Raw genomic sequence first — 25,866 nt, forward strand, 5'->3', positions numbered from 1 at the left:
AGTATACAAACCTAACCCAAAAATACAAAAATAACGCTATGACGTCTTGTTAAATATGTATGAGCTTTGATACTGTCGCTGACGCTGTTCCTTTAACGGGGCGAGAAATTTTCTTGTGAAGAACAGATAGCACCTGGCAGTGATATGATATACGTTATTGTTCATTTCCTTGGGCTCGTTGGGCTGTCCTCGCTAGGGCAATCATAGGGACCCAACATTTTAAGTCTCCATAGAAATGGGCAGCAATGAGAGGACTAACCGCCGACTAGTGTGAGTTGGCCCTACGACGAATGATCACATCGGAGGCACTACATGTTTTGTATGTACATGTGCAGAGTATGTGTGTTCCAAGTGAGTCGTTAAGTGTCTTTTAGCATCATATTCTGGTGTATCTCCGAGGATCATTCCACTGGCGAAAACGAACGCCATCCTCTTTCCCACTGATAACTCTAGAGTCGTTGCACGATCTTGAGAAGAATGATTCCGGTGTTCCCCGCATTTTCGCTCCAAGGTAGTTATCTGAATATAAAAATTACTACGGTAGCCGCCCCATGTTCCCGGAATGTCCCTGTTCTCACTCCCGTTTTTGACGTTCGCCTACTCCTGTCCCACAGATAGATACACCTGGTACCACAAACGTCATCTCCCACATGGAAATGGCATCTGTCATAATTAAATAACGCTCTCTTTTTCCTAGTACCTGACACACCTCCTGAGAAAGGTAATAGAATGGGATGAGAAATTCCACGCCACTGCGGCCCCAGCCCACAATTGGCGCGATTAGCGACTGCCATGGTAGGGTTGTGCGTTCGCTTTGACCATTCTTCAGTCCAGAGCCTTGGCGGGTACATCATAAAATGGAGTTAAAGAGAATGAATAATCGATGAAAACAGAAAGTGACTTGTGGGCGCGAAGGCTGTGGGCACGATTTGCTATGGGCACGATTTGCAATGGTAGCTTATGTATTTATCTCTTTGGGATCCAACTCTCAAATAAAGAGAGTGATGCAAGACTTCAAAAGTTGGGCAAGGAGATATGCGAGAACTCTTTAAACAAAGAGCTACACCCATGTATGGACTGTACCTGAAGATCGGTGAGCCATTCAATGACAAAAAAAATAGAAAAAAAAATTAAAAAAAAAAAAAATTTAAAAAAAAAATAAAAGAAAGAAAAGAAAGAAATCTTTCAAAAAGTCAATTAAGTCCTTGTCCCCAGGGGTTTAGGAATTTCTGGCAGCTAAGTTCGCAGGACAAATGCGACACAACAAGAGGAAAATTCCGGAATTTCCATGGAGTTTATTTTGAAACCCATCTTCTCTAATCCTTCGACCCTTATGAAGGGCACACTTGGGGAAGCCATGTTCTAGATGGAAGTGGGTCAAAGAAGTGCAGCTCGCTGACCTCAGTCGCCGGTCTGGAACTTTGAAGACAGGGGTCGGAGTAATTACCGAATAGATAGTTGCAACCATCAGCCAGTGAAAGAATCAGCTAGAGGGGGGCGGAAAATAATAACAATGCGGGATTGGACATATTTTTTTGTTACTCAATTCAGGGATCATTGCCAAATCCCTAGTTAACCACCTTTTCCACACTTTGTAAAACACATAGGAAATAGGAAATCGTTTATTGATTCTAACCAGCAATCTGGGCAGGGATAAATAATGAGACAAAACATTGGAAATAGAAAGGAGAAAATAAAAGAAGAAGCAAAGAGGTAAAAATACTTCAGGTTGCCCACACTCAGAATCGAACTGAGGATCTTATCATTACTAGTGATACGCTTTACCACTAAGCCACGCGGGCGTATTTGTTCTTCGCCTCTCCCAGGATTAATTTGCTCTATTCATAATCCGCGTACTCGGGGATAATCCGGCCAAGGGACAGGCCGTATTCTTAGAACACATTGTTATCGAATATTGCGTGCGAGTCCTCCCCTCCTCAGTTCTCTGACCCGTCATTCACTGCCACCCAGCAACCACGTTTAAACCTTTCCACGTTGTTCCGTGATGCACTGATCTTGGAAGCCCATTCATGCTTTCTCAGACCAGTTATTCTAGGCCCAAAATTGTTCTTGCAAAGTTCAAGCTGAATGAGGGGGAAGCTGAAGTTCTCCAGCAAGCTCTTCAAGGCTGTCTCGAAAGAAAAACCTGTTCTGAGCCGGGTTTATTCCGCCATTTGAGGGGAAAAATAAGCCACCTAGGGGCACAGAAAGCCTCATCGAACGACAGGTTAAAAATTCAAAGGGGGGTCGTTTGAAGACGAGGGAGGCTGTCCTGGTAGGTTAACCAAACTCTTCTGGTCTGGAACCTCGAGTTAATCGGATTTTACAACAACGGTCGAGTTGGCCGCTTTGACTCGTGGGGTTGCTGATTCGACCAGAAGCTGGCTTTTGGAGTGAGATTCAAATATTAAACTTTCTAGGCGACGCTCAAGTTGCCGTCACAACGAAGACAAGGAAATTGATGGACCTAGCATGCCTAACCACTTTTGTCCTTGTCCGCCTTGATGAACATCATCGGCATCATGCTAGGGAGGACAAAGGAGGCCCTGTAGGTCGATTTTCTGGCACGCTGAGTAACTATGGGGAGTGATGATATCAAGGTGCAGCACGATGCGATAATGGCTGATTATTATTGGCGAAGCAGGGATTGGTTGCCCTCACTTTTTTGACACGATATCAAGGGAAACAATTGTAGCGCCGAGATTATCTCGACATAAATATACTGTCCTGGTTTCTATTATTTGTGTGATTCGCTTTCTTGTTATTTATCTACATTGTCTCGTTCTCTATCTACAGGAATGCATCCCGTAGTACAGGATACGCACAGTAGTGGTATTTACTCCAATCTGCCTTGATATCTAGGGTGTATTGGATGGCTTGTTTCCGTATGACAGGGATTGATTAAATGAACTCTGCCTCGAATGCCTTGATTGTGGGGAATCCCTTTCGTCTCCATTTAATCATGTTGTTCTGGGCAATGTGGTTGTGTTTAGAGATTAATGATGATGATGAGGAGGAGGGGGAGAAGCCAAATACTGGGGTAAGAATAGATATAAATTTGATGGTAAGAAAATGTAAGATACATATACTTACTTCTCGTGGAGAGCTTGAAAAGACTAAACTTATTTAGTAGCACAAAGAAGAGACAACGTTGATATCCCATGATTTATTATGCGAATGGTGGTTGATGAATCAAAACATAGTTACAGAGTTACATAGTTCCATGTGTGTATGTATGTACATCGCATGTATCGAGAGATTCTTGATAAGTGGTAGACATTAACACGAAGAATGAAGGCGAAATCCTGCTATGTACCAGGTCAGAGTACAGAGTAAGAGTAGCCGTCCATAGGTAGAGAGTGGATAGCGAGAATCAGTCGGGAGCCGTGAATCATTTTGGGTGGCGTTAAGATAAAAAAAAAAAATTAAATACAAAAATAATAGAAAACCTGACTCAATATCAATTTTTTAGTCGATTGCGGAGAAGTCCAGGCCTGTGAGGAAGAAAACCGAGAGGAAAATGCACCTTTTAGTTTAACTAACTATAAGTTAGATAAATACTTCCTCTCGCTTCTTTCACGAGCTCTGTCCCATTAAGTTACGCCATATTTCTTACACTTCGTCATGTCGAGCGATATTATTTATTCTAACTGCACATAAAGTAAACTATAGCTAAATATATATATATACTTCCCCTTTCTGTGGTTCCTGCTCTCCACCACTTCCGCGTCCATTGACCACCAAATTCAAACATCGGGTTCAGATCCAAAGACGACGCATCAATTAATACACAGCATCATCTGTTCTGCTGGTTAACATTATAGTTAGCAACAGATCGCAGTTCCCGCTGTTTACTCATCAATAGTCGTTTACTCCAATTGACTGTGGTTCTCCCAAGGTTGAGTTGTGGATGATCTAATTAGCCGGCTGAGGTCTTTTCATGCTTTTCGCTTACTCTCACCAAAAACGCTCCCGATTCCATACTTTTGCCTGTTCAGGATTTCCTCCCAATTATTCCCTCTTAACTACGTCTGTTCTTTCGAATATAAGTGTCACTGTTTCCAAATACGAACCACTTGGCATCTACGACTGGTTTTCTGGCAGTTCCACTGCATCCAGTTGACTGCTTTTGATCGCCTCATATCCTCTACCTCTTAAGTATCATAACCCCCAAGCATCAACGGTATCACAGCGGAAGCTTCGACAACTCCAAGGCATCGATCCCTTCTACGGCATTGGCGGAGTCTAATGCTGCTCAGACCATGACCACTTTGCTACCCGCTTTACCAGAGAGGGATGTTCTGTCATCTCCAGAGCCCAATCGACGAAAGCGAAATAATCCATCCTTCCTAAAATCCCAATGCCAATATCGGAAATCCCCTGAAGTCGAATGCTGCCCAGTTCACACCAGTTCAATATCCTCACCCTCATCAACGGGACAGTCTTCTCCCATCTTCTCGTCGGTCTTCTTGCATTCCAGCCCTCCATCGATCACCCTACCTCCCACACCTGAAGAGCCAGAGGACGATGAGATAGTATTCCCTTCATATGACGCAGCCTCTTGCGGTGAAGAAGATGATAAGGCGTCGGTCGACTCTGCGTTTTTCTCTCCCAACTCTCCCACGACGGATCAATCGAGATGCGATTCCGTAATGCCTCTGGTTGTCGGGGATGATGCTTCTATAAAGGATGAGCCTACGAGACATGTTGACTACCTCTCGCATGATTGGAAAGAGGAAGATATTTGGAGCTCTTGGAGGTATATCGTTTCCAAACGGGATGAATATAACAACGGCATGAGGTTAGAGAACGCAGCCTGGAGGACTTGGGCAAAGGCAAAGCATCGACTTGGAACTGTCACTCCGGAGTCTCTGAATTGGTATGTCATCAACTACTTTATACCATTCAATAATATGTCTGTATGGAATTTAAGCTAATTATTTGACTACAGGCTCAAAGATTGCGATGTTACTTGGCTTTATGGCCCATTGCAGACCTCTTCCAAACTATCCCCATCGGTTTCCTCTCCACCTCCTACTCGCCTTTCCACTTCTGGCTCCTTCCTTCATAAAAAGCCCATTCTAAAGAAGAGAACGGCCTCTCAGGCCATCCTCCAACGCTCCATTACGACCCGAACACTCCTCAGTCATGCGGGTGCAATTTTGAAAGCCCGAGAAGCAGACTCTTCAAGGGGCCGTCCCGGTCTAGGAAGGTCTGCCTCTGACTATGTTCTTCCCCAGACATATTTTGAAAATTCCAGTAGATCGACCATGTCTTCTGGTACCGACACTCCCAGCGACCGACGCCATATCAGCTTCAACAATGAAGTTTCGCAATGCATCGCAGTGGAAGGGAAGGACGATTATTATGATGATATGGACTATAGCACGATTGTCGACGATGACATGCTATCTGAAGATGGAGTGCTTATGATGCGGGAAATGCCACCACGACCGCGACTAAGCAATCAAAGTACCCCACGAAGCAGCTTCAGCAGCGATAGCAAAACTATCGCCCCATTACCGCCAACCACTCTTAAATACCGTAGGGATACCCCAGAGCCTGATGTCCAAGCACCTGTTAGGTCATCTCCATATTCATGGTGGCCTTTACCAGTCCCGCGCCTTTCCCACTCTGCTTCAACGGAAACCCTCCGTCCTCCGAAGCATCAACAACGGCAACAAGTTCATGAGAATTTCCTTCTTGACGACCGTGATGATGAGGGTGATGATGATGATGCCACTGTTACGTCCGACATGGATGTGAAGTGGCATTTACCGGGCCGGAAAATGGTTGAAGATGAATTACCCGCTTATAATGGGTTGTGGTTCAGCAGCGACTCCAGCAAACATCAACAGCAAAATAGTAATGATTATCACAATCACATCGATCATAATAACAATCGAGAATCATATCTCTCATCTTCGGACCGGTTTTTCTCATTCGATTACGACGACTTGTATGATATTGACGACGCCACCTCACGCAATGATGAGGGGGAAGGGGAGCATATGAAATTTGGGTTTATCGGCAAGGTTGTCGACACTGTTAATACCGCGAAGGATATCGCGCATGTTATTTGGAATGTCGGCTGGGGGAGCTAAATACTAACCCTTCGAGCCAGCAACTGTTGACTATGAAAATGACGCCTGATGGTCTGTTGAATGGCCTCAAAGCACCTCTCCATCTTCTCCTCCCCCAATCTTCAAATTTACACTCCACCCACCCACCCATGCCTATTTTTACCTCGAATCCCCTCCACGTTCCCCTTTTCTACTTGCCATACTTGTACGGTACGGCTATACCTCCCGCTTCTACAGACGTGTTTAACTTTCACATTGTACACTGCCTATGCACACGCATTCACCTGTGTTTCCTCTTTATCGTCTTATAGCCATACACCCCCATGGACTTGGCTGGTTAATTGTATCCCTTTTCCCTTTATTTTCTTTTTACTACAAATGTGCAACAGTGGAGCTGATTGTATATATACGATTTAGCATTACTTGTCTCCTGTGAATAGACATCCATCCATGGATATGATCTTATGAAATGGGCGGGACTCTTTCTTAATCTTTTCTCCCCCGCCTTCCACCCTGGCTTTTCTTTTTAATTTTCTCTTCTCTTTTTGGGATTTGTGTGGAGGGAATCTTTTTCTATCTACCCATTTGCCACTTCAACTTATTCATTTCCTTATTTTATGGAGTTGCGTTTAAATGGCGGTACTGTTTAGGTAACATTGGGTCTCCTTTAAACCAGGGCTTTATATATAACTATACAGATTAAAAAAAAAAAAAAAAAAAGCCAACCAAATATGGGGAAAAGTATGTTTTAATTAACTTGTTATTGTTAAGCATCTTCTTAGTAATGAGAATAACAATCAATCTTATTAAGGCGTCACACCAGATACTTTTCATATAATTCAGTTGTATCTTCTCCATACATATTCTCGTTCACCCCCTATTTTTGGTGCGGAAGAGACAGCATCAAACAGTAGGAAGTCTTGAGTTGCATTGCTACTGATAGGGTCACGTGACCAAACTAGGCCGTAGCCTCTAACGTCAACATCTTAACCAACTAGTCAAAGTATTATTATCTACAATCACAAGGAACTGATTGCTCTCGTGGGGGTTCTGATAGAATTATTTATTTATTTATTCATTTTGCAATCAATTTACATTATTGTCCTTCATTTCTTCAATTTGTGATTGTTTCAATCCATACTTCTCGGTGCGAAAAGTTAACTACCGTAGTTGTTCAACATCTTAATTCAGCCGGTGGAAGGACAGTCTCGGTTTGATGCGAGTTCAATAGATCAGGACGCAAATTTGACAGGCAAAACTATTGCCAGTCTTCTGAAACATCCTCACTACAGAGAAACAAACCCATTGACGTGGAAACAATTGCTCATTTACTCCTTCAGCACCATTCATATCTCCATCTGTCCCTTGTCTCCCGCCCGCTCATTTTACCATCAACGCCGCTCATTCAGCCGCTAAGACCCGCAACGACCACCAATTGAACGTTCAAATACACATATACACCGATACAAAGGCCATGGAGGGCGTCAACGTCTCCGAACTCGTCGAAAGGTTGGGGAGCGATGAGGATGCCGTGCGCAAAATGGCGGTATTCAAACTGCAATCGAACATCGGTGACCCGTCGTTTGCGGATGTGTTCATTTCTGAGGGGGGGGTATTGAAACTGAAATACCTGGCACTGACAGCGACGGGGAACACACTGGCGTACAGTTTGACGTCGTTTTCGCGCCTGTTGGAAGTTGATAAGGGGTGGGAATGCGTGGAGCAGGATTTGGTTATGAGGGTGAGTCTTTGGTTCTTTTATCTATTTATTGTATTTTATTTTATTTTATTTTTATTTTTTGTTTTTGTAAATTTTACCGTTCACCCTGGTGTATTACACATTTCTAATTACGATAGTGTTGCTCCCCCTCTTTTGAGGCATGAAGGTTGTTGAACTCATCGTTACACATCCGCTCGTGAATATCCTCCGTGGCGCGATGTCGATCTTAGTATCCATCGTTTCACACCCTCATACAAGTTCACACCGCTCATCACAGCCGAACGTCTTTGGGTTCCAAGCCCTGAAACCTGCAATTGCCATATATCCTCATTTCCTTGAGATGCTCGTGAGCAGATTATCGTCTGCGGACCATGCGTTGTGCGCCAATGCGCTACAATTGATTAATTCGTTGATGAGAGACTCGATTGTTAACGAGGGGGAAGCGGAATGGCCCAAGTTTATTAAGCGCTTACAGGATCTGGGTGTTATCCGATCTGTATATATGCTTATGGAGGGAACGGCGCTTCAGGATTTGGCCCATCCGCTACTCGAATTCCAATCATTGACTAAAGTGCTCTTGCGAAAGTGGAAGGATGTTCATGTTGAGTTAGAGAAGCCGGAGCATCGTTGGGCGCTGAAGGGGATTCATCTTGCTAGTAGAACTGAGAAGGAGAATGAGAAAGAGAAAGAAAAGGAAAACGACAAGGAGAAGGAGATGGAGATGGATCCTTCGGAGAAAGGGGGAGATACACGGCGGTCTCGAAGGCATAATCCAGAGAAGTGGAGACGGCTTGGGTTTGAAACTGAAACCCCCCAGTGGGAGTTTGAAGAAATGGGGTTTCTGGGCATGATGGATTTGGCTGACTACGTGAGGAAACACCAGGATGAGTTTCAGAAAATGCTGTTGGAGCAGTCCGCAAAACCGCCGCCTCAGCGTTGCCCAATTGCGAAAGCTTCTCTGGCTGTTACTGCGGTTCTTTACGAGCATTTTGAAGTTGAAAAGTCAGATCTGGATGACGTCAAGAGCTATCTTGTGCTCGAGTCAAGATCGAACTTCGACAAGTTATTTAAACCTCTGCTTCTCCATTGGCCTAGACTGCACGTCGCGGGATTGCATGCGTTTTTTCGACTGTGGAAAGCTACAGGTGCGGAGCTCGAGGACTTCTCGAAGATTGTGGAGCTAGTTCGCATTCTTATAGAGTCCGTTGTCGGTGGAGCCACGCGCACAAAGGATGTGCATGATGTCGAAGAAGAGATGGCAGAGTTTGAATATCAGCGTCTAAGAGAACTACAGATGGAGCTGCTCGAACTCACTTATGAAGATGCATGGGGTCAACATTTACTTCAGGTGCGCGATGAGCTCCACCATGAAGCGCTGCAATTTGTGAAAGAGCAACGCATCCGTTGTTTGTTACAAGGTGCTTGGTTCCCGACGGAATATACCTTGGGTACAGCGGACAGTGGAGTGAATAATGTAAAACAAGATATGAAACGTGCGGTCGGCTCGATGACTATATATCGCTTTGTGCAGCTGTCGCATAACCGACGATATCTCCATTATGCCGATTTTGAATCAATGGGCAAACATGCCCCCGATCTCGAATCACTGACGGATAAAGGTAAGCAGTCTGTACCTTAAACCTTCATAGCGGTCTATCAATGCTAACAATACCTGCCACTCAGTCGACCTTAACATTGTCTCATCTGTTGTCTCCAACGTCTCTGCTTCTTCAGACGCATCCTCAGGCTCCACAATAAAAACACTCCCACATTCATCCTCCTCAACCAAAATCACCATCCATGGTTACGTTAGCGGACCACCTGGCTCTATATCTAACGACAGCACCCTCAAACACCCACACAAGCGCAACAACAGCAACAGCAAGAGCACACAGAAAGAAGCTGTCCTACTAACATTGCACCCACAATCTCACAGCATCGCATCTGAATGGCTGGATGGGTTACTGATGCTCTTGAATCAGCAGCCCATCACTGCAGAGACGAATAAGCTGATCAATCTGGTCAGTAATTACGGTTTGAAGATTCGATTGTTAAATGTTAGGTTTGATGATGCGACGTTTGTTGGGGACTCGCCGGATATTCCGAGCCGGGAAGGATTGGATGATGATTATTATTACGATGTTTTTGGTGGTAATTGAGTTGAGAGTTTCGGATTTCGGATTTGATGGAGTTTTGGACAGAGATTTCTTTGTATTTGAAATGGTTCTCGTTTTCTCCCCGGCCCATTTTTTTCTCCTCGCTTACTATACTCTTGCTTGAGGGAAGCGGGATTTTGCTCTGCATTTTCGGACATCTATATTATATTAATATACAAGGATTTTTTTCTTTTGTCTTTTAACCTGTGGATAGATATGTACCCTTCCCCTGCCCCACCGCAACATATTTTATTTATTCTCGGTGCTGGATTGGTACTTTGATTCATATTCTTTCGAGTGGTGCTTGTTATTGTTTGCTCCAATAGATATGTACTGTTAGTGATACTTACAACAAAGCGCCAACGTCACGTTACCCCAGGTCATGCCTTCATGTTCCTGAAGATCACAACCAAAGGAACGGCTTCCAATTCGACTTCAAACAACCCATTAATGCCACCTTAAAGACGCATATACACCGCCAATTAAAAGTTACATAAATAGTTTAATTTACTATGGGAATAACCCCACCCCCCAATTATTAACCATGACCCTAGGGTCCAATTGGCACCGAGCCCATCATCACAGTCGCTCGCGGGCACCATGTCCACCCGTCGAGCCGCAAAGCGGAAGCGGAGACTCGTAGTCCTCTCGTCAGAGGATGAGGGGGATAGCAATGAGACTGAAGCGACTAGGAAAACGGAAAGCGAAACCGAAGGTGCGGATGAGAAGGGATATGTGGAGTCAAAGAATCCCACGAGCTCGGAAAGAGAACCACCCCGCGGGACAAAGAGGAAGAATACACCCATATTGAATGGTGTTGCTGTAATTCCATTGACGACAAGGGTGCCTATGGCTACAACTACAGCGACCGTTATGGCTCCGTCGCGTACAACTATTCTTCCAACACGGCCGTCTCAAAAGCCAAGACAGAAACAAACACAGACGCAGCTGCCATGTTCTCCCCAGCAACGACGACGGACTCAGACACGCTCAATGCAGATGACACCCGGCTCACCTCCTGAGAAGAAGAGAAGGAGGAAGGTAGTTAATAGGCAGTCAGAGTCGCCCTCGAAATCGTTGCATTCGTTCTTTGCGAGGGCGACGGATGAGGAGAGATGGAGTAGGAAGCTGGAGAAGGATTATCCGAACGTCGAGGTGAGAAAGAGTTTTAAAGAGGAAATGGATATGGTGGATGAGATTGAAGAAGAAGAAGAAGAAGAAGCGGAGGAGGAGGAGATCAAGGACGACTTTATTGGAGATGATTCGTATGAGGAAATATTTACTAGCCAAATTCTTGGTGGTGGATATGGTGGCGGGAATTCGGTGCAGGCCCAAGAGTTTAATAATACGAGCTCTCAGCTAGATCGGAGGAAAGAAAAGGGAATAAAGAGTGAGCATCAGGGAGCTGCGACGAAATCCCTGAAGAGACCTGCAAAGATGTTTTTACTGTCGCCTGAGAGCTTGCCTGCTGGGCTGGGTCCTGGAAACATTGGCGGTCAGGAACCTGGGCGGACTCGAGAATTACGGTCATCTGATACGTTGCCTCCGCGAGGAATACGGCCTTGGGCGGAAGAATATGCGCCAGTTAATCTTGATGAGCTGGTGGTTAATAAGAGGAAGGTCGGGGAAGTTCAGAAGTGGTTAATGGATGCGTTTACTGGGAGGAGCAAACGAGTTGAGTGCTACTTCCCCCATCCCGCCCGCGCCCCCTCCCCCTTTTTGTCTTTCTGACACCAAATACTGCAACTGGCTTCTTCTCAATTATGCTGATTGGGGTAGAGAGTTCTTGTTCTCAGGGGCCCAGCTGGCAGCGGGAAGTCAACTACGATATCGCTACTATCTAAGGCCATTGGATTCGAAATCCTAGAGTGGAAGAACCCATTGGGATCCGAGCTTTTATCTCAACAATATGCATCCATGGGCGCTCAGTTCGAGGACTTTCTCGGGCGAGGAGATAAGTTTGGAAGTCTTACTCTGTCCGCCGGCGGGCAAAATAAAGCACAAGAGCCCATGACGAATGGGCAAACACATTCCTTCAATATAAAAGAAACAAGACGTGTGATTCTTATTGAGGAGTTTCCAAGCTCGTTGAGCCAAACTTCTTCAGGTCTTCGGACGTTCAGACTTGCAATACAACGGTATTTGGCCATGGCGGTTCCTTCACAGTCGATTGGCAACCGATTAGGGTGGAATTCTCCTTTAACCGGGCCACCCTTAATTATGATTGTGTCAGAAACCATGTTAGGCTCCGGAGGCATATCAGCTGATAGTTTTACTGTCCATAGATTATTGGGCCCCGAACTTTCAAACCATCCCGGCACTAGCATCATTGACTTTAACAAGATAGCACCTACTTTTATGACCAAAGCGCTCGACTTGGTCCTGAAAAAGGAAGCGCGTCGATCCAAGAGAAAGCGAATTCCTGGACCCGTAATTTTGAAGGCTTTTGCAGAAATGGGAGATGTGAGGAGTGCTATATCTGGATTGGAGTTCATATGTCTTCGTGGTGATGAAAACGGAGGGTGGAGCGGGACTGTCGCTGGCCGGATGAAAAAATCTGGCAAAGGTCGTGTGCCCCTAACCTCTATGGAGAAAGAGTCGCTAGAAATAGTTACTCAAAGGGAAGCTAGTCTCGGTATCTTCCACGCAGTTGGTAGAGTGGTGTACAATAAACGTGAAGATCCTACGGTAACCCTGGGTTTCAATGCTAAACCTCCTCAGCCTCCACAACATCTTCAACATCATGCACGCCCGAAAGTATCAGAGGTTTCGATCGATGATTTGATCAATGAGACAGGGACAGACCTGGAAACGTTCATTGCCGCGTTGCATGAGAATTATGTACTCTCTTGCACCGGCCCGTTGTTTACTGAGTATTTCGAAAACTGCATTTCGATCCTGTCAGACACGGATATTTTGGCGCCCGGTGGCCTATTTCACAACCTGCAGAAATATCGAGGCGGAATCGGCTCAGCCCGCTTGTCCTACCAAGGATACGGTACCACTATCGACATGCTTCGTCAGGATGAAATTAGTTTCCAAGTTGCTGTGCGGGGATTGCTATTTTCATTACCATATCCTGTCAGAAGACAGGCTACTGCCGGCTGTCGGACGGGCGATGCTTACAAGATGTTTTTCCCGACGTCGATGCGGCTTTGGAGGCAAACTGAAGAGATGGACGGGTTGTTGGATTTGTGGCTACATCGTCTCACAGATCCTACCATGGATATTTCTTCTAGAACTACCATCCAACGACTGGAGGGTGTAGAGTCGTGGAAGAATCGCAGTTCGATGTCTGGTTTTTCTATCCACGACAACAATCATGAGTCCTCCAGCGATGCATCCTCATCCGCGGCGACCAGAGCCATGATCTCTCGGGAAGAAGTCCTTCTTGAACGCTTGCCGTATTTGAGCGTCATATCTCGAAACCCTGCCGAAGTCCAGGAGTTGGAAAAAATTACACAGTTCCGTGGAGGCGGCGGACAGAGTGATGAAGAGCCTGGGGATGTCGATTTTGAAGACTCTACCTTTGGAGGATGTTCCGCCATTGAACTTTGGAGTGCAACTGCTGATAGAACTGTCGCTTCACCGCAGAAATGGAAGCGGGGGGTCAAGCTGGGACAGCTATCTTTGAGCAACTCGTTTGGCCCCAAGCTTCTCCTTCCTGTTGAGGAGGAGGTTGAGAAGCTGATCCTCAGTGATGATGACATTGAAGATGATTGACCAGGTTTAGTTTTCTTGTTTCTTATACCTTTTTTTCTTTTTGTTATGGCGTTGGAAATTGCCTTCCAAAGGAGGGTTGTTCCTTTCTAGTTTTCTTTTCTTTCCTTTTCTTCCTTTCCGGATATGCAGTCATTCACATTCGAATAAAGCAAAGGGGTATATATAGGATCTTTGTGAATTATAAGCGTGAATATGGGGTTCTAAATATGGTTATAAGATACAGTCTATAATTCAATTGACCCTCGAGCAGGGAGAAATTGATGGCTTTTGGTATTACCCCAACCACCAGCACATGTATTGATAAAATGTATTTCTCCTTAAAAATGGCTATATAAATAATTAATTATTACATATCGGTTTTGCGATGGTTGGTTTTTGTCTTGGACATTATTAACCTTTTTGTTGGCAGGTTTTTGCTTAAAGCAAAATTAACCGCATACTGAGGTTCAACTAAGCTCGCGGAACTAGCGCCAAAAATAGCCTAAATAATAAACTTCACCTCCCAATCCATTCAACATTCCTTCAAGCTCCAACACACAAAAGAATACATCCAAAACTGAGCTAACAATTGCTCAATTGAGGTTGGCCCATATATAAGCGTCGTGGAATAGGCCTGGTGTGAAAGGTGAGAGTTTCATTTGCCATCATCCATTACCACAGTCTGCTCTACACGTCACTCTGCCTTCGTTACGGGAGGGAGATTGATGCATTTTCCCTGAGGTTAAACAAGACAATCCGTTGCCTGCGCAAAGGAGTTAATAAAAGCAATGGGCGATCCGCTGAAAGATCCGCTGAAACCGCAACGGTGGGGGGTTAATGCTGGGACTTTGGATTTAACCAATGGCTCATTCACTCCAACGGATTCTGGAGATGAGGCACGGAAGGTCATAAGGGGCGAAACTGTGGAACAGGACAAGAGTGATCGGAGCGATGGCGTTGCGGCTGCAACCGTTCAAGCGACATTGCCTTCATGGGCGAATATTGGCATGGTGGTGGCGTTGATATTTGGTGGATGCTGTTCGAATGTTAGTTGTGAATATATCTGTTCCCCTTCTTTTTGTTTGCTGTGAGCGATGCTAACGAGGTATTTGGTACAGGTATTCGCTTTGGAAGCTATTATCAAGTGAGTCCCTTCATGATAATGAGGTGTGATATCTATGCTCTGGGTTGATATACTAAACGAATACGGCTCCTGATGAAGTGACAATCCGGATTTTGGTATGGGATTGATTATATTACCTCCTTGTGAAATATATGTATGGAAAATTATCTAATGCTACACTTCGCTCATCTTAGGTGCCCTCATTACGTTAACGCAATTCACCTTCACCTCCCTCTTCACCCTTCCTCATCTCCTCTCATTCTCCGCGGGCCCACGGGCGTTTTTCCTCGCACCCAGGGCAATTCCCTTAAAGTCATGGATGATATACACCTCATTCTTCCTCACAGTAAACGTCCTCAACAACATCGCCTTTGCCTTCAAAATCTCCGTACCACTTCACATCATTATTCGTAGTGGTGGTCCCGTGGCCTCCATTATCATTGGTCACATATATAGTTCCAAGAGCTACACACGGACTCAGGTCCTGGCAGTGCTCCTTCTTACCGCTGGCGTCGTGGGAGCTGCTCTGGCCGATGCCAGTGCCAAAGGAAAATCCATGGATATCGGGTTCAGCGCAGGAGAGAAAGATCTGCCGTCTTTTTTCACGTCGTTAGTCGCGTTTAGCATCCTTGGAGTTGCTATGGTCCTCGGGGCGTTCCAAGGCGTTTACGCAGACCACTTGTATGAATCTCATGGTCGCAGCCACTGGCGTGAAGCCCTCTTCTATGCGCATGCTCTTTCCCTGCCATTCTTCATCCCTTCCTATTCAAAACTTCTCACTCAATTGAAGCAACTCTTTGCCTCTCCGTCCGTTTTGTCTCTACTCTCCACACCACCCGTCATCTCAAACACCACCACCCCCAGAGCTTTAGGACAACTGTCCTCTAGTACAACAACAGCTACAACTACCTGCTTCTCCTCTGTCTATAGCTTTCTAAACTCATCAATTTCCCATCTCCCCGCACATTCGCTTCTCATTCAGGTCCTTTCAAAAACACCCATAAAGATCCTATACCTAATCATTAACGGGCTAACGCAGTACATCTGTATCCGTGGGGTGCATTCATTATCGGCAAAGTCATCATCTCTAACAGTGACTGTTGTACTGAATATTCGGAAATTAATCTCGTTGATTCTCTCAGTGTATCTGTTTGGGAACGTCTTAGTGGGCGGGGTGTTGATGGGGGCTGTGCTGGTATTCGTTGGAGGGGGATTGTACGGTTATGAGGGAGCGAGATTGAGAAGGGAGGCCCAGGCGAGAGTGAAAAGAGAGTAACGAATACATTTCATTTGTAACTTTTTGGTGTTTGCCTTCCTTGAGAGGTTTCTTGGATCATTTGGGCGATACGTTTTCTTCCGGATAAACAAGCTTTTTGGCATTTGTTTCGAGGAGATCCCCCCTCCGGGCGGATAATACGTTCATGAAATTCTTTGGAATGCTTTTTGACCCCAAAAAAGGAGGTTTATTATGTTCTTAGTCATGGAGTTCCCTTACATATAGTTATATACGTTTCACAAGTGAGACGCATATATAGAGTCTAATGTATAGACGTCAGTAGAGTCAAAAACTCTTTCTAACTTCTACCTAACAGCTGGATACCAGATGGAAAAGGGTTTGCTTCGATTCCTACGGTTCGAATTTCATGCTGTTACAGTTTTATGGAGCTGGCTCATTTGTTGTCAGCAAAAGAGAGACGCTAATTTTAAGGAAATGAAGGTCCCGACCAAAACTTCCCTTCCCCTTTCATTCATTCAACACCAGATTTATTTACATACATACGAGAAATCACAGGACAAAAGTGAAAAACAAACAAAAAAAAGGGAAAAATCTAACGTAAACAAATCCAACCCATCCTTGCCTCGTCTTGCGTCGCTTCTTACTTCCAATCGTGATCTATTCTTTTCTTGTCTTTAAATTCTGTCTTTGTTGTAAAGCCCACTGTCACTTGCTATACCAACTAAACCTAGAAGCACCAGCGTCGCTCTAAATGTGTCTCATGGTGATGATGGAATAATGATGTTGTGTTGGCTTCATCAAGCGTTGCGTCGACCACCTGGGGGCTTGCCTTACTGTCAACCGATCACCTTGCATACCTGCCACCAGCTGAGCAAAAAGGATCATAATGAGGGAAAAGGAGATTAGGATATACGCGTAGATGTTGAAAATGATGTGGGTGGTGCAATGAAAAACCAAAAAACGGAAAAGAAAAAAAAAAAGGGTACAAAAGACAAAAGGAAGCATGGTCGCATGTTATATATGAATCAGATAATAATAGCCATGAAAAAAAAGATAATAATCCTACAATACCTCCCCAACAATCTTTGCCGCCTCCTTATACGTGCCCAGAAGCTTCTCACACTTCTCGCGTTCCGCCTTGATCCCGTCGTCCTCGTATAGGAGTTCGGGAAACAGGTCTTCCTTGTACAGTTCACTAACGAGCCGGTTCTGGACTACTTCTTTGCTGTGGTTGACAAGCAGATGCATGATAGCCTTGGGCACTTGGTCCGCGATGGTTTCGCGGACGATGTTAAAGTAGGAAGAAATTAGGTTGCGGATTAGCTCCGTTTCGAGAGCTTCGCGGTCTGTGAGTGCGGGTTCAACGTGATCATTCTGGAGGACAGATTAATTTATTATTATTGGTGTTCTTGAATTTGATTTGAATTCGATGGGTTTCATAGACTTACGGGGAATGCGGTATCACCATATTCTGACGGCGCCGGGTATTCGCTATCCTGTGGGTATTGCGACAAAGCGGGGGATTTGACTTCGTTGCGTCGGAAACTTTGACTGAAACTTGGCTCTGTGGAATGGCTAACATGGCGGGCTTGTCCGGACGTCACTTGTGGCAGCTGTCCTTGATTGGGTGCGGTACCCTCCTTGCCAAAGAAGTAGTTGAGGAATGAATCTCTTGCGCTTCCAGCTGATTGAGTCCCAAAACCTTGTGAAGAAGACTGAGGTCCATTAACTGTGGCAGCAAGTGCAGAATGGCCGTTTTCTATAGTGCGACCAACATGGGGAGATCTGCTTCTGTGACTTTTCTGCCCTCGGATGGGTATAGCTTGTACCTTATCCTCCGCATCATGCTCTTCTTCGCCCTCAGGAGTCGCGGTTCCATTTACGGTCCCCAGTTCTTTCAATCGTCGCCGTTCTCGTTTCCGTCGCTCCTCGGTTAGTGCGGCTTTTCTTTCTTGTTCTTGTTTGTTCTGAATTACAGACGACATGGCAGCAGCAGCACCAAGAAAGTTAGGGTGATTAGTATTGATATATGCACGCTGGATGGAGATGAGTGATTCAACATATGCCGAGCAGGGGCCTAGTCGTTCTCTCAGGAGATCGGAGACGACTTCAATGAGTTTAGCCTGCAGACGAGGAAATCGGGAAAGCTCAGTGGATCCACAGGTGTGGCATATTTTGATCAGCTCTTCGTAGACGAGCTCGACACAACGTTGGCTGGGGATTTCAAGGAGCTTTATTTGAGGCTTAACCAATAAATCAAAGGCCATTTCCGGGACGAAAAGGCTAGGGCGAGGACCGGTGGAGTTGCGGATAGCTGTTCGGATATCAAGAGCCGAAAGATTATGTGTTGGGTCAATAGTCTCCAGAGAGTTCCCAAAGACGGAATTAAAAATATAATAGATTCTAGCACCACCGCACAGCTCCTTCGTAGAAATCTCAGAGGAGGTTCCATCAATCGAAGAGATAAACGACGACGCAAATCGGGTCATGAGCTGAAGGATCAAGGAGCCGCGATGTTCCTTGCCGCTGAATTGTTTGTTTCCGTAGCTTGCCAATTCCTGTTGGGTTTGACCCATCAAAGTATTTAACCGTGCTTTGATATCTGGCAACCTATCCCGAATATGCGACATCAATGTTGTGTTTAAGCTCTTTGCTAGGAACTGAGTCCCGCAACGAGTAGCAATATTTCGATATGCCGGATGGTGTCTGAAAAAATCTGCTTCAGCAGCCAAAGCTTCTGACAACGATTTACCCGACTGAATATCTTGTTGGGATCGATTGACCACCCCGATAAAACCTAGCTTCAGGGGATACACTCTTCCAGAAAGAATATCCATAGCATTTGTGCCGTGATCCATCAGGTCTAATTTGGTTAAAATTCCAATAGTTCTTCGGCCCATTGGATCGACGTGGCGGGCGAGTTTCAAGGCCTCAGAGTTCACAATGTCGACATTCGCAGGAGAGACGGCCAAAACAATGCTATTAGGCTTCGCAATATATTCAGAAATCAAATTGCGCGTCTGCTTTTCGATGTCTGACGGCTGGTCCCCGATGGGTACTTTGGTCAAACCCGGAAGATCCACGAGAGTTAAATTGAGGACATGTGATGAATAGATCTTGAGGTTTATAGGCTGGCGATTGATTCCTTTGTTATTCCCAGCTATCCTGGCCGTTTCATTTTCAATTTCTTGTTTGACAAGGGCGAAGTCATCGTATTTCCTTCCAGGTTGATGGTGGAATTCCGCCCATTCCCTTAATCCACCAGCGCTGGATGGTGTATGGTCAGAAGTGTCATCCCGTTCGCTGGGGACGTTAATGAGCTGAAGAATTAACGGTCGCCTTGTAACAATGCCACTCCCCCGCGGCAAAAAATCTCTTCCGACAATGTTCTCAAGCACTGAAGACTTCCCAGAGGATTGTGAACCGACGACTACCTATCAAATTGGAGTTAGAACATGGAAATAATGCCAGCATGGAAAAATAAAATGCTCCCCTGGTATTTGGGTATTTGATGCCATAATATCTTTGGTGGGGGGGGGGAGTCAATATGGGACACATACAATCTGCGGCAGGTCCAGGGAATCGTTGCCAATAGTGTTGAATACCAAGTCCTGCAACTTGTTGACAGTGACCAACAGGTCCTCTCCGAGAGAAGCCATGGTCGAAACTATGTTTACCTGGGATTTATTCCTCAGATTCCCGGTTTGCTGCACTTCCAGAGGTTGCTACTTATATAGCTATGGGCAGGGGGGTTCCTAAAATGTCAGCTTGGAACAGGTGTGATGGGAAGCCAAAGCAGAGGACCGAATATTTTTTTTAGAGACAAAAGGAATAGATATTGAAAGAGTGGTTTAGGGCCGCGGTCTCTAAGTTGTCGTGGACCGCAAACACGATTTCTGGAGGTGAAGATGATGTCGCGGGTACAACGATCAAATTCCAGCAGATGGATGTTTATCTCGATCAGGTACAGCGGGTCAGGAAAAGGTTCACGTGACACAACCAATCAGGCCGAGGCTCTTGCGCGCCAGTGAACAACCGTTCGCCTCGAGCGGGCCCCCTCCAATCACGTGATTCCGTGTACCGTGTTATGTGACTAGCTACCTTTTCCCTCCAATACGAGATCAGCGATCCCACAGGTTACGACCCGGCTAGTGTACTTTTTGAATAAGAGATATGCTGTTTTATAAAATAATGTCAGATAAGTTAAATAAGTTAGATATAATAATAATAATTATTATTATTTTTTATTTTTTTATTTTTTTATTATTTTGATGGTTATTTACAAGAAATCTTATATTTTTGATGCTTTTAAAATTTTTATTTGATTTATAAAAATAACATCCATTGAGAAATCTTGAAGAATATTTTATCAAGTTATATAAAAAATTAACAATTGCTTTAATTTTTCATTTTCTTCTTTTTGTTCAAGAATTAATCTTTTATTTTATCTTATTTTTATATATTCAGATTTTAAAATTAATAAGTGAATTTTTTCTTAATTACTTTATATTTTAAATAAAATACTGAGGTAATTTAAAAAAAAAAAAAAATTAAAAAAAAAAAAAAATTAAAAAACTTCAGAATTTCTATAGAAGCTATTAAAGCAAACTTGGATTAATAAAAAGTTTACTTAATGCAATATATATGACAAGAACCTAGTTGGGGGGCCAGGCCTACCAAGCCCTTGGGGGCTGGAGGCTTGGTCCAAGAGGCTGGCGAGGCTCTACTACCAGCTCAAGATAGGGCATTGCCCCTGTAGGAGCCTAGCTGCACTGAATAGGTGCCCGGGATTCCCCAAGATGTAGGGGGTGCTCTGGAGATCAAGTAGTAGCTTACCTGCTCTTTTAACTGCAGGCAGGCAGTGGCGGAGGCAATGGGAGATGCTGTATAACTAGAGCCCTAGACGAGGCCAAGGTCATCAGACCTGTGCGTACGGAGAAGGCTCCTGAGGCCTGCCTCTTCGCAGAACCAAGAGTCACAAAAGCTCTAGTGAGGTTTATAGAGGTGGTTTGAGCACAAGACAGTCAGAGGCAGGCAGCAGATGAGGCGCAGCAGAGGGATATTTGAGAGATAGAAGGCTCTGGAGGAGGAGAAGCACAAGAGATGGTGTTAGTAAATAGAGCAATTCATTTCTTAATAAATATGCTCAAATGAAAGCGATTATGAGAAGGAGAAAAGAATCTGTGTATGGCCCATGAGCTCTTCTCAAAACTATATTCCTATTATTGAAATTTAAAAAAAAGTAAAAATTTCAGAGCTGAAAATCACGGATTGCAAATATATATATAATATTGGTTTATTGACCGATCGGACGGCAAGTTCGGCGCTGTTCACGGCCCGCCCTTTTGCTCTTAACTTGCCAACCTTTTCTGCCACGCGGGTCCGAGTAACTAACTGACATGCATGCACCCACCCAATCACTATTTTGAGTGAGCCCACATCACCCAAACATCCTCAGCAAGACCGAACAATCGCAATCACCCTGACGTCCAGAATGTGGGCTCCTACCATCGTTCTTGGCCGACTGATGAGGTTGGCCTGCAAGCCATTCTGTGATCACCCTTCAAGGGGGTCGACTCACCAAACTTCTCCGGAATAATCGCAATCACGCCTGGGTCCAAAATATGCGCCCTTACCCATTCTCGGCTGGAGAATGGCTCAGAAGCCATCCTCTGCCTCTCCTGAGGAGAGGCGGCCTAGTATCAATCAGTTATTCCTTCATTTTGGCTCTGCCTTACGCGCAATTTCTGTTTCTGTGCTTGTCTTTCTTGCTTGATATTCTTGTCAAATCCACTCTATTTCTAGTGTTTCCTGCCTTTCTGCCTGCGCCATTGAAGACCTTGATCGTTGAAGCAGCCTCGGAGAAACCTACGCTGCAATGAGCGTTATTGTGCAGGTTTCAGATATAGCCTCTGATTCTGATGATACCACTGGGAGCAATGTGTTCGTTGATAGCGACTCTGACGGTTGCCTGGATGACTCTGACCTTGGCACCGATGATGAAGCAGAGCAGTCATTGCGAACCCACAAGCAACCTCCGCCTCCGCCGGAGCAGTACCTCCAGGCGGAGGCAGACGTTGATGTTTCACGTCTCCGGCAGCGCCGCTATTAGCTGGGACAGGACAACCATAAAAGGAATTGATCGTGCTTGTGATTATTGGGAACGGTTAGTTTTTCAGGCAGGTTCTAGTGTGTCCCGCTGACATTGGCTTAGATACTGTGCCTATATCAAGCGAGATATATCATACACCTTTGAAGCTCTCTCGGCTCCGTCGCTGAAAGGATTTCTCAGCTGGGCCTGTGACCAGCGCTATGGAAAGATGGTCAAAGGATACCAGGTATTGGGACTGTTAGCTCCCTAGAAACACTTTGGAAGCAGTATTTCCAAGTGTACATGGCCGACACCGGTCATCCCATTGATGATTTAGTCATCGCGCAGGCTCAAGATGTGATCGCCTTAGTTGCTGACGAGAAGAAACTAAGTTGGGAGAAACGTCCAAAGGGGACCATGTATGTTGACGACCTTGCTGAGTTCGCACGCGTGATGTTGGCTACTACTGACATGCTATTCCTTATTGGATGGCTGCTGATCCAGCCGATCTTGTTCTGTCATCTTGCTGGGATAACGGGAAACCGGCCGGCAGCTCTGCTGGAACTCCGCTACCGACATCTTCAGTTAACCCTCATTCGCAATCCCCTTGGAGGCACTCCACGACTGACCACTGAATCACTACTGAATTTACTAAGGGGCACGTTGGAATGAAAAACCAGTATGAAGGCTCTTCTGTTGCAGGAACACATTTCGACTTCGGGATATCATCTTTGATCCCACACTCATTTTTAGCCCTTATATTTTCCTTCTTGGTATGCTATTTCACATCAAGGCCTTTAAATATTTGCTAATTACTGGTGCTGAGACACTCTATGACTTGGGAGTTCTTGAGGGCCTAAATCATCAGAAGGTGCCTCTCCGGAACGACCTCGATGACAAGTTTGTTTTTGGTCAAGCGGTACGCGAAGCCGATGCTGTCCATCTGTTCCATGAATTAAGCTCAGCCCCTCATCAGTCAGGTAGAGGATGAAAGAGGGTGGAGATTACTGGGTTTGAAGTTATTACAAAACCGTATGTCTTCCGTGACGATGCAGCCAAAGGCACTCAGTGAAAGCCATTGCGCAATCATTCTCAAGTCTACACTGGAATCACTCTTCAGTCCTTCACAAATGAAGTTCTCAAAAATGAAGTTCCAGACGGAAAATATTCAGTAGACATAGATGAAACTTTACACCGGATTCAACTCCCGTTGAAGGAGGCTATAGCCTTTGTGGCAGGCCACAAACCCACGTTCGCACAAAATCCACAGGGCTATAAAGGCTTAGAAGCAAATTAAGTGTTCAACTCAAGAGATATAAACTTTCTGGAAAACCTACTGAATTGAAAAGTGAGATTGGTATACTATTGACCTTGTTGCACCCGCTCCTTGTTATACAGAGCTGTTAAGTCAATACCACCCTTGGAACATCGTTCTTAGCTGTATACTTATCAACATTGGAGAGAAGTGAGACGTTGAGAAACAGAGTAGATGCTCTGGACCCACGGCAATAATTCATTTTCAGAATGCCATTATTCGACGAATCGACGACCAGAAACCTGTGGTTGAAGGAAATGACGAAACGTTCGCGCTGAAGTACACAATTTGGTGACTTCAAAGTCCCAGCGGGATGCACTGTCATTATTACGGAGCGATTCCCTCTTTTGGCAACCATTAAGTAAGGATGTGAGAGTGATCATCGCCGTTGGGATGCTTTGGCATGAAATAAGACGCGCTATTAGATGGGTTCAGGACTGTGACGGACCTCCGACTTTGGATAACACAATACAGAACAATCTCGAACCAGGCCAACAATATCTTGATGATTTACGCGGATCATTGATATACTAATCAAGAACATTGGACGAGCTTGAGCATCTACTTGCACAGCAGGAACAAGATTGCGGAGTAGCAGGGCCTTCAAAGCCAACGTATTGGTCTAGAGCAGTAGCTGCACTTCGTTGGGCATCAGCAGGCTTTATAGCCGGCACTATCTTTCACCTCATCCAGGAAAAGCCTTCACTCTACCTTCGTACAACCGTCCGCAGAGAGATTCCAATAGATGAAGACGCAGGATCTAATCAAAATTCAACTACAGGTGACAACTGCTGCCCTTCGGGTGTTGCGAAGCTCATGATGAACGCCTGCCTTAAGAGTTGGATGGAAAAGAGATACTGGCATCGGTGGTATATATGTCTGAGAAGTGAATTAATTTTCTCAAGTCTGTAAGACGTGAACTCAGGCACCACATGAGAGCAGTTCACGATTTGGAGAGCCGCAACATATCGATCTTATATTTGCAAAAAAAAAAGTTGCCCAGGATGCTCTCTAAGAGCTCGAAATCTATTCAAGATAGGCTGATAAAGGTAGGCACGAGTTTAGTATTAGCAAGGAGGTAATGGGGTGACTAACTGGTTAACAATCCATCAACTTGGAGCTGTCCGGATTTGCTTTCTTTCTCTTTTCTCTTTTCTATTTTCTCTTCTCTTGTCTTTGACTAAGGGTCCGTCAGACTTCTTTGTTTCAATAAAACGGTCACGCCCAGTGGCCTTGGAACAGATTAGATACACTGAGCAAGCCATTTGGAGCGATCTGTATATAAACAAAGGCAGCTTATTTAACGCCAAACCATTCATCCTCTAACAGAGCTCGTAGGCCTATCTCTTGGATCTAGTTTCATGATCTTGAGGATTAAATCCCTGTTCTCTCTTGACACCTCTTTAGCTGAAATTCGCGCGAAGGGTTTCTGCTTTTCCGGTGGCAGAGATTGATGAATGTACGACAGGATGTTCAATGCCTGCCTGCACACCTGCAATTTATTGGTAGGAAACGGGAACGGGCCAAAGAATTGACACTGGTGTATAGGAATTTTGAGTTCATAGTCTTCGTATCCAAATGGAACGTCGGGTTTAAAGATGCAAAAGTTATCGCCGTACATCAAAAGTCAAAAGCTACGAGGTGAATGAATGCATTAGTTCAATTCTCACTGCACGAGATATCGAATAATCTTCCGCTGACCAAAGAGCCAGAAGACCATATATCAGTCAGTGTACCGCATCCTATCTGCAGATGGGCTTCAGGGCTGCGCCATATAGGCGCTCCGATTACATCATCGTCCTTTGCATATACAGAATCAGCCGCACAGTGCTTCACAAATCTGCCAACTGAACGTCGCTGAAGCGAATATCTCCCGCCTGGTAGTTAAATGAGGACACTGTCAGGCTTAACGTCTGACGAAAATCTAGAGTTAGATACTGTGCACATTACATGTGCAAAAACGTAAGAACGGGTTAATGATTTTAAATACCTGTGTGTACAAAACCGTCGGCATGCAGTACCTTGAGTGCTTTAAGGATTCTTTTGGCAATGTATTTGACTTCGTGCGTGGTAGGAGGTGATCATCCAAACGCCGTAGAACAATGGCTGGAGGGTCTGATGGTTCGATGATCTCATCAAGATTTTCAGCCGGAATTGTCGCACGCCTTTGGTAACTTCAGGTTGCTCGTTTTGGCTCCTTGCCTCGTTCAGCAACTTTGCTGACATGAAGTTCTCAAGAATCACAGTGTCAGAAGCATGAGAAGTTATTGAAGCTGAGATGAATGTGAGAACAGAAGAGATGATTGCTGCAGTCTCAGATATCATCGATGATTCAATAACAGTCTCATAGTTTGTCATCTCCTCTAATCGGATTTTTTTTTTTTTTTTCCTGCAGCAGATGCAGCCGCTGCTTCATATTATTTGCATCTAGAAGACACT

The 25,866-nt window shown here is 45.0% G+C and overlaps 7 protein-coding genes and 1 non-coding gene across 8 annotated transcripts; 5 read left to right on the plus strand and 3 right to left on the minus strand.

Annotated features, from left to right (window-relative positions):
* Positions 1 to 1,730: 1,730 nt before the first annotated feature.
* On the minus strand, positions 1,731 to 1,802 carry PAAG_11360. Its single transcript has one exon. It is a non-coding gene; the product is annotated as a tRNA-Thr (tRNA).
* A 2,460-nt stretch (positions 1,803 to 4,262) lies between these two features.
* On the plus strand, positions 4,263 to 6,104 carry PAAG_01757 (hypothetical protein; the record flags this gene model as incomplete). Its single annotated transcript, XM_002796703.2, has 2 exons — positions 4,263 to 4,879; positions 4,952 to 6,104. 2 exons carry the CDS (start codon positions 4,263 to 4,265, stop codon positions 6,102 to 6,104), a joined length of 1,770 nt encoding a protein of 589 aa, XP_002796749.1.
* A 1,453-nt stretch (positions 6,105 to 7,557) lies between these two features.
* PAAG_01758 (ELMO/CED-12 family protein) lies at positions 7,558 to 9,962 on the plus strand (the record flags this gene model as incomplete). Its single annotated transcript, XM_002796704.2, has 3 exons — positions 7,558 to 7,824; positions 7,970 to 9,422; positions 9,487 to 9,962. The coding sequence occupies 3 exons, from the start codon at positions 7,558 to 7,560 to the stop codon at positions 9,960 to 9,962; spliced, it is 2,196 nt and encodes a 731-aa protein (XP_002796750.2).
* A 597-nt stretch (positions 9,963 to 10,559) lies between these two features.
* Positions 10,560 to 13,682, plus strand: PAAG_01759 (cell cycle checkpoint protein RAD17; the record flags this gene model as incomplete). Its single annotated transcript, XM_015844437.1, has 2 exons — positions 10,560 to 11,633; positions 11,739 to 13,682. 2 exons carry the CDS (start codon positions 10,560 to 10,562, stop codon positions 13,680 to 13,682), a joined length of 3,018 nt encoding a protein of 1,005 aa, XP_015701345.1.
* A 767-nt stretch (positions 13,683 to 14,449) lies between these two features.
* On the plus strand, positions 14,450 to 16,060 carry PAAG_01760 (UDP-N-acetylglucosamine transporter YEA4; the record flags this gene model as incomplete). The annotated part of the gene is made up of 4 exons (XM_002796706.2): positions 14,450 to 14,707; positions 14,780 to 14,805; positions 14,884 to 14,900; positions 14,979 to 16,060. The coding sequence occupies 4 exons, from the start codon at positions 14,450 to 14,452 to the stop codon at positions 16,058 to 16,060; spliced, it is 1,383 nt and encodes a 460-aa protein (XP_002796752.1).
* Positions 16,061 to 17,083: 1,023 nt separating this feature from the next.
* On the minus strand, positions 17,084 to 19,680 carry PAAG_01761 (dynamin-A; the record flags this gene model as incomplete). The annotated part of the gene is made up of 3 exons (XM_015844438.1): positions 17,084 to 17,395; positions 17,470 to 19,455; positions 19,582 to 19,680. 3 exons carry the CDS (start codon positions 19,678 to 19,680, stop codon positions 17,084 to 17,086), a joined length of 2,397 nt encoding a protein of 798 aa, XP_015701346.1.
* A 2,219-nt stretch (positions 19,681 to 21,899) lies between these two features.
* Positions 21,900 to 23,409, plus strand: PAAG_01762 (hypothetical protein; the record flags this gene model as incomplete). Its single annotated transcript, XM_015844439.1, has 4 exons — positions 21,900 to 22,110; positions 22,330 to 22,774; positions 22,866 to 23,031; positions 23,233 to 23,409. The coding sequence occupies 4 exons, from the start codon at positions 21,900 to 21,902 to the stop codon at positions 23,407 to 23,409; spliced, it is 999 nt and encodes a 332-aa protein (XP_015701347.1).
* A 2,049-nt stretch (positions 23,410 to 25,458) lies between these two features.
* On the minus strand, positions 25,459 to 25,785 carry PAAG_11361 (hypothetical protein; the record flags this gene model as incomplete). Its single annotated transcript, XM_015847022.1, has 1 exon — positions 25,459 to 25,785. The coding sequence occupies one exon, from the start codon at positions 25,783 to 25,785 to the stop codon at positions 25,459 to 25,461; it is 327 nt and encodes a 108-aa protein (XP_015703444.1).
* Between the last annotated feature and the right edge of the window lie 81 nt (positions 25,786 to 25,866).

The sequence above is a fragment of the Paracoccidioides lutzii genome (genome assembly GCF_000150705.2).
Source record: "Paracoccidioides lutzii Pb01 unplaced genomic scaffold supercont2.3, whole genome shotgun sequence".
NCBI classification, from domain to species: domain Eukaryota; kingdom Fungi; phylum Ascomycota; class Eurotiomycetes; order Onygenales; family Ajellomycetaceae; genus Paracoccidioides; species Paracoccidioides lutzii.